General features: G+C 37.2%; 1 protein-coding gene across 1 annotated transcript in view; it reads right to left on the bottom strand.

Moving 5' to 3' along the window:
• Nucleotides 1-7,901: 7,901 nt before the first annotated feature.
• il19l (interleukin 19 like) overlaps nucleotides 7,902-8,298 on the bottom strand; it is a 3,672-nt gene continuing 3,275 nt past the window's right edge. The window contains exon 5 of the mRNA XM_040159044.1: nucleotides 7,902-8,086. Within this exon, the coding sequence (XP_040014978.1) occupies nucleotides 7,994-8,086 (93 nt within the window). The 3' untranslated portion in view covers nucleotides 7,902-7,993. The remainder of the gene's footprint in view (nucleotides 8,087-8,298) is intronic.

Here is an 8,298-nt window from a genome sequence, read left to right as displayed (position 1 = left end):
CCAGGGAGAAGTCGCTGACTTAGTCTCCAGAGAATTATGTAAACTGCGAAATCCATGTAACACTGGACGAAAAGAACTGCAACAATATGCAGAAAATGAGGTTATTGTACAAGCACATGCAAATTACAGCAGCCAGACAAAGAATGCTGGTTTGTGGGGTTCATATAAACTAACTGCTGTTCTGTAAATAGCTCAAAATGTAAAAATTTGAATATTCTATTAACAAATCTGTTATAGATTGTCATGATAATGCAGTACATGAAAATGCTCGATCTTTTTTCTTGAGTCTTTCAAGCAACATATATATTTAAATATATGTACATATATATATTATATGTATACATAAGAAAGGTTATACATGGAATTAAGATGAGTCAGCAGTAAGCAGTTTATTGGAAACCACTCTTACTTTGGCACACAGTGTCTATGTGTCTGTGTGTGTGTACGCACAGTGTGTAAGAGTGATAGGGTCTAAAAGCAACATACATGTCTTTCTGCATTTAGCTGTGTGATTTCTTGATTTTGTGTTGTTGCAGGTGCAATTCAGATGTTTCTGCCTAGGTTGCTTCTATTTCAGTTTTGGCTTTGTTTATGTGTGTGGGAGAAAGATTTTGACTCTGCTATTAAGTCATATAGGTTTTTTCATAAAGTAACTTATGTTTAGCTCTTAAAACAAGTCTACCAGAAGTAACCAGAGAAACTGCTGAGTGATTAAAAACCAAAGCCACGTACTATCAATGAAGTCTTTAGACAGCTGTTCACAGAAATGGGTTGTATTGACAGTAAGAATATTTCAGTGTAGCAGTGTGTTGCGTTTTACTAATCCAGTCTATCATGAGATATTAATTTATTTAAATTATTTCCTGTTTTACAAAAAGTCTGTAACACCACAAGACACTTTAATTTAGCCACATTTCTCAAGCTCTATTTGCATTCTCTCTCACTTTATTATTACCACTACGTGACTAAACAGTAAACTGAGAAATGAAATTTGTGAATTTCAGTGAATGGCACCAAAGCTTTCCAAAGTGCAGGATTCTGAGAGTATTAAAATTTAAGTGGATGTTTGATTTGTCTAATTTTGTTCTCTGTTTGTATGTTTTTCTGAATTGACAATAGTAGTGAAACTAATTTCATTAAATTTTTTGGTTATAACCCTGTGATTTAGAAAATGTTCTTATCCTGTGGAGGCTTCGTATCAGCAAGTTAGTGTTCCTTCTGCACTTTATCCAAAAGGTGAGTAGTCAGTGACATTTCTCTCACCGCCTATTCTAATCAAACTGTTTCCTTCAGCCAGCTCTGCCAGGAAACAGTGTCCCTCTCCATGTCCAACCTGAATCAGTCACTTTGTGGTCGATCGGTGAGTAACAATACGCAGAATGTCGGCTGATCTAGACATGATCAGGTGCTAATTTTGTGAGTTTGTCACTTTGTTCTCTCTTACCCCGTACCCTCCTTTACTTAGTTTCTGATGACGCCACTGCAAGTACACTATGTCTGCATAGTGTACTTGCAAATGTCACCATTAGAGGAAATCTATCTGTCTTTACAAATAGATTCCCCACATTCCTCTTTCACTTTCACACCAGTCGTCTGTTTGAAGCTGCATACGTCTGTGTTTTTGTGTGTGTAGCACTGAATCTTTCAGAGGTCTGCTTCTGTTATTGTTTATGTAGAGTGGCTGTTGTTATGTGAACATAAATAATAGTAATAAAGTGTGTGTGTGCTAGTGTTTTAGAGTGCTAGTTTTTCTCAATAATGTTGTAAAGAAAAGAGTAAACTATGTGAAGTATATATGACGTGTCCAAAGGTCACAACACAGTGATACTGTCCCATCCAACCACCCACCACTCACTCACGTTAATGGAATGCTGTGACAAGTTGTATTAAAGCTAATACGTAGGTGGGCAGATGCCTATTACCAGGATTATGCAGAACGGAAAAGGCAGCATTCTGTCATCTGTATTTCCTGTGAATGAACTACAGAGACCCCTCTAGACTTTAGAGTAATTCTTTAGTCATTTAGCCTTCCTCCCAGTTCACACATCATGGTGAATGTGAGCTATATATGTTGCCTGCTTCATCCTGTGGATATCAACAATTGTTATATCTGTGGTAGATCTTTCAATGTAACTGTGAATTTGAAATATTGCATCCAAATGTGAATTAAATTACCTAATAAATAAGATAACAGGAGACTTCCTCAGAAACCTTACCATTTCTGCTGAGCTGAGTCAGCAATATTAGACAAACGTATTGCAGTAACCTGGAAAAAAAAATAGCTCCCTCTTCCTGCTGACCAAGTATCTATTTATGACGAGATGAAACTTCGAAATTCCCTCTGTACACAACATCCATTTTGGCCTGGACATTATCAGTACTGTCAGATTTAATTAGGTTAAGCTTTTCGGTTCAATCAGTGATTGATACATTCCAGTGTGATGCTTTAAAAAGTATGACGCTTTATTCTCCATACTTTTTTTAAGTGTGTTTAGGTAAAAGTGCGTAAGCACATGCGTGCATATAGCCATTGGCATATTTGCCTGTGATGGTGTTAACCGCACTTATGTAAGCACTGCTCATTATGACAGCTCATATTTTCCTGTGGTGTTTAAACTTTTGAATGCTGAATTGGTGAAAGTAAAAAATAACACAGTTTCTCAATGCAATTTAAATGATGAATCACAGTTTCATTGTTTTATATTCACCAGTTAATTTGGTTCTTGGTCTGTTGATGCACAGATGTGAAGCAATGGTGAACCCGCAATGTTTGAAGAAATGAAGAGGAGATGTAACCCTCATGTCCTGTCATTATGCTGCTGCTGCTGATTACAGTGTTGGCTGTATTGCGTCTGCTCAGCTGTACTGGATCAAAACACTCTGTTGTCAATGATCACCACTACAGGGTTATAATGCAGAGCAGTCATTACTTGTGCTGCACTCTTTGTAGATCTAAGGTTTTGATACTGTTGATCATAATGTTTTTGAACAAGCTATTTTTCTTAATGATTCAGACTGTTGTTGCTGATGGTTTCAAATCAAGTCCCGAGACAGTTGTTAAAGTTGTCCCACAAGGATCAATATCAGGCTCCTTAGTTTTTAGTCTATACGTACCTGTTTATAATATTTATTCTCCAACTGAACATTGCCATGTCTATTTTTATGCTGATGATGTTATCCTGTATGCCACTGGCTCTACTGCAAACCACCTTTTTCCTAATTACAGTCTGCTTTTGTTGACCTCCAGACCTTTTCTGTTAATTTAAAGCTTGTTCTAGACACCAAAAAGGAAAAATGTATGTATTTCACAAGAGCATTAAGCGTTAATGTTCCTACTCCGATGGGATGTGATGTTGTATGTATGTATTTTGCTCTCAGGGTTATCTTCCCGATTAAATAAAGCTTACTTAACTAAACACCTAACTTGTTTGGGATAACAGGAAACACAGCAGGTTATTCAAAGGTGAAATGACAAAGTGACATTTCTTAATACTGTTGAAATTAAACAGACAAAAAAACACTAAACAGTTTTTTAAATAATTCCTTCCTTCCTGCTAATTAATACATGAAAAAAATATTAGTATATTGAGATTGCACTTCATGTGTTTGTGTGAGTAGTCGCACAGTCACATCTTAGCCGATTTAGTTAGACACTGTATGTTTTCCATTTACCCTGCTAAATGATTTAGCCACAGACGGACGGATGGATGGATGGACAGACTGATGGACAAGCTGAAAACATAATGCCTCCGGCCACAGCTAAACGATTGAAACGTCTGTCCGTTTTTCCGTCCCATTCTCTTGAATGCGATATCTCAGGAACGCTTTGAAGGAATTTCTTCAAATTTGTCACAAGCATTCACTTAGACTCAAGGATGAACTGATTAGAATTAGGTGGTTAAAGGTCACCGTGACCTCACAAAACACATTTTTGGCCTTAACTCAAACTTTCATGTGGTAATTATGACAAAATTTCACACAAATGTATAATAGGTTAAACTGATGAATTTATGACAATTTATATCCAAAAGGTAAAAGGTCAACTTCACTTTGACATGTTCTGAAAATACACTTTTCTGGCCATTATTCAAGGCATAACTCAGGAACAGGGGGGGAGATTGTGATCATATTTCACATTCGGTCAGATACTGAATTGGGGACACTAATCTTGGTTGCCCCCCTTGCAACTCTGGTGATTGTATAGACTTTCTTAGCCTGTAAACTGAAACTTGCCTGGTTGGTGGAGGTATACAATGAGCCGGTAATTCGAGTTTTCAATTCATTACCTAATGCCCACTCAAAAATATCATGTTCCACAGCCTGTTTTTAAATGAGGCTTAGCTCAAGGTTATTAAATGACCTCCAGACAACAGTTTTCTTTAAAAATATATTTAAAAAGTAAGGTATGATTTGATCTTCATGAGTATGCTGTGTCACGTTTTTGGTAGCATACCAACAGTATAATACATAGCACAGGACCCTTGGGACACTCAACAAAACCTTGTTAGCTGTGGTGGTTTTTGTTTGTGCAGGTGCACATCTTTTTCTTTTCAGATATTTTTGAGTGATACCTGATATAAGTTAGATACTAAAATATTCTCAACAGAAAATTAATGGATTGGACAATCATCAGCCCTAGCTGCTTAAAAACAACTGGACTCTCATCAGAAAAGGGTTAAATTGCTCCTGGGGCTTGTTTCTTAGCATGCTCTGCAGTCCATGAAAAGATGTTCATGTACGGTATAGTGAGTGGTTATTAAGTTTACTAAATACCTTGATGAACTCAGAATGTAGGCAATCAATTGTTCTTTGCGCTCTCAAAAAACTATAAAACTATAAAAACTCAGCAGCAGACACAAGAAACCGCACCAGTGATCATCCTTTTTGGGTCACACAAAGGTCAGACAGTAACTCCCACGCAATCATATTACATACTCCTAAAATGTTTATATAGCCTTGAGCAGTCTATTTTCCCGCAGAGAAATATCCAAAAATTCAAACAAGTGAGGACAGAAAGCACATTATCAACACTACAGGGTATAAACAACACAAGGATTCACTCAAACATCTTTTATCAGTCATGTGTCCAGAAGTTTCATTCCCATCTCACTTACTCCTGCTATCCTTCACGTGAAAACCATAAAAAAAACTACTTTCAGCAAGTTTGCATTTACTTGAAAAGGAAACCTCTCATGTCCAACATCTCACCTCTATGAAAGGAGTAAATAGTTGCATGCAACATCCAGGACAAAAACTTGATGAGCAGTTGCGTGCCTTCCCAGTTCTTCCCCTTTAGCAGGAAACTGGATGATGCACAATTATGCACACTGCTGCAGTTTAGGAATCACTGACCAATGCAATTTAATGACCCATCCTGTGAGCTATCACTGAACTCCCCAGCGAACTATTTACTTCATTTCAAAAAGGGCCGGGAATGTTTTGATGGGGAGGGGGGTTTTAGGATGGCCCTGGTAGTGTGACAACTAATCATTTTTGTTCCTGAAAAGGCATGGTAGCTTGGGTGCTTTTGTATAAACACAAAAACCAATTTATACATACATTTTATGAGCAACATGTGGGTGTAGATGGTGTATGGCCCTTGGCTGCTCATTGCCGTTGTCGGACTTGTGTCCATGTTTAATCTTTCATTACAATAAAAAATAACTCTCAAATTGTGAAACTATTGTAGCAAAATACTTTTGCATTTTTCTACGATAGTTAGTGCTACATGCACATATTACTCACATAGAAGTCTCTGATCCGTGAATAGTCCTCTCTGAGCTTCTTGAGCCTGACAGGGAAGCCCTCCACGAAACGGCAGCACTGGTTGTTGCACATGGGACTGCACCAAGCAGTGCTGACGAGAGACATGACAACCAGGGTGGACAGGAGGAAAGAACGAGGAGTCATGCTGCTGGACAAGCTGCTGAGGTCTTGTGGCTGGAGACAAGAGTAGCATGGGCCCTCAGGAGTACAGATGTCGCTGGCTCGATGGACTTAGTGGAGGGAGATGAAGTTTTCTGCCTTGCGAGAGGAGAAATCTTCTTGGTATGATCTGGATGAGGAGCTTAGGAGCGATAAGTGCATATATGTGGGCTTCATCTCGTGTCATTTATAGCCAAAATTACATACGTGAGGGAGGAGACTGATTGGAAGAGGAACGGTTAAGCATGCTTTGAAAATTTTTTTTTCAGAATCAAACATTACATGTGGGTTACTCCTCCCATCAGATAGGCTGGTTCTGTGAAGATATCCCTGGAAAATGTTCCTCAATGGGGATTTCATTATTTCATATTGTTGCAGTTTGGTTTAAGCCACTTCTGCCCAGTCTGCTGATGTTTCATTTGTGTTTTGTTTTTTAAGGTTTTCCAGATTTCAAGTCTGCTACCCTGTAATATATCTTTAATAACTATTACACTGTTAGTCAGAGTGCTTCTTCCAATCATTGGGGTCTTTAGGCAGCCGTTCACAGAACTGGAGTGTCATGAAAGTATGAATATTTTATAGAATTAAGTATTTTGATTTATCAACCACACAACCAGGTGCTTTGTACAGTGAAGGAAAGTAACAAAGTACATGTACTGTACTTCAGTTCAGTTCTGGGGTTCTTCTTGCTAATACCTACTTTACTTGAACTTAGACAAGATTTGTAGTAGTGTATTTGTAGTAATGTAGTTTTTTATTTTTTTTTCATTGTAGAATTGTAATATTTACTCAAGGATTATTTATTCCTATTCTTCTTCTACTAATCCCATCTGAAATTTCTTTTTAGCAAGCTATTGTAGCATCAGTAAAAGCAAGAGGAGAGACAAAAAAGAGAGACAGTTTGATTTAGCTAGATCTTTCTAGTTTTAGTTTAATTTTTCTCTCGTTTTATCGTTAGCAGCAAAGTGAAAAAAATGAGCATCTTACAGAAATTCCCCGTGTTTTTTCAAATGGCAGGCAGCTTATTTACTTTCATTTATTGCCCTTTCTGAAATTCCTTTTGTATCTGTGGTGAGTGTCTGTCAAGTACCTTAACAACAGCAGAACTAAACCTGTACCATCATCCTGATGATAACAGCTCATATTCACCACTGTGGGGATGTGATACATCACTATGTCTAGGATCCAGAGACAATGAGAATCAAGTAGGTGTGCAATTTTTCTTTTCTTGTTGTTTGTGTATCTGCTTTTCTGATGTGGCAATATTACAGAAACTACTATTACAGAAATTATTATTACAGAAAATAACATAATCAATTAGGTCAATTCTTGTACCCCAACTGGTACTTCTGCAGTTGCCAGGGGGCACATGGAGAGATTGTGGAGCAACTAATTTGAGAAAATTATAAATTATAATGGAGTGAGTACTGCTGCTGCTGTGAATGATAATGATAATGATAATTCTGCTGCAGTAAATCCTCTTTTTTCTGTTTAAAACCCTGTATTTTCGTTGATCACCACTAGATGGTAATGCAGAGCATGCATCACTTTTTGTGTTGAAAGGAAACAGTCAAAGTTAGTGTATAAAAATATTGTTTTTTTTAATTGATGTTGAAATCAAAGCATTTTTAATATCAAAAAGTTTAAATCTAAGCATTATCAAAATGAAACATTTGTTTAGTCTGCATAATAACCTTACAGTAAAAGCACACATACAATACCTTAACAGTTTTCTATTCTTGATAAAATAAATACTTAAAAATTTATGTCATTACCATGTTACATCGTGTTATATATCAATACAATATAAGTATTGTAATGATATATAACTAATATATAGTATTATAAATATTGCATTAAAAAAATTCAGTCCACCCTTCAGTGGATAAGAAACACATTAAGTTAATTGAAGTGCAAAATAGAGAAATGCAAATTGGCACAGATGTGAAGTTAAATGTGTCATCTTCACTCTGCTTACAAGTAATGTCAGGCTTAGAGTTCCATCTTTGATGTTAGCTTGGGGATTCATCAACTTAAATCGCTCTGGCGTTGCTGAGTTTCTGCCTGATCATGAGTGTGTTTTCTGGCTGAGTCCCTCAAGCCACTCCAGCACAGTGTCCAGTTCTCCCATGGCCTTCTGTGCTCCCTGGTTTATTTGAAGCTGCGCAGAGAAAGAGAGAGAAATGGAGGAACAAGAGAAAAGTGGAAAAACTGGTTTAATGATGAGCACAGCTGTTTGGAAACAATTTTCTGTTTGCTTTGACATGTTGGGGTGAGCGGTCTGGTTCCCTTGAACCTGCAGCTGTAACACTGAATTACATTTTTAATACACAGAACCAGATATTCATAGACTTTAGGATAAGTAAAAATAGA

Source organism: Xiphias gladius, chromosome 21, assembly GCF_016859285.1.
Source record: "Xiphias gladius isolate SHS-SW01 ecotype Sanya breed wild chromosome 21, ASM1685928v1, whole genome shotgun sequence".
Taxonomy (NCBI): domain Eukaryota; kingdom Metazoa; phylum Chordata; class Actinopteri; order Istiophoriformes; family Xiphiidae; genus Xiphias; species Xiphias gladius.
This window is presented reverse-complemented; position numbering and strand designations above follow the sequence as displayed.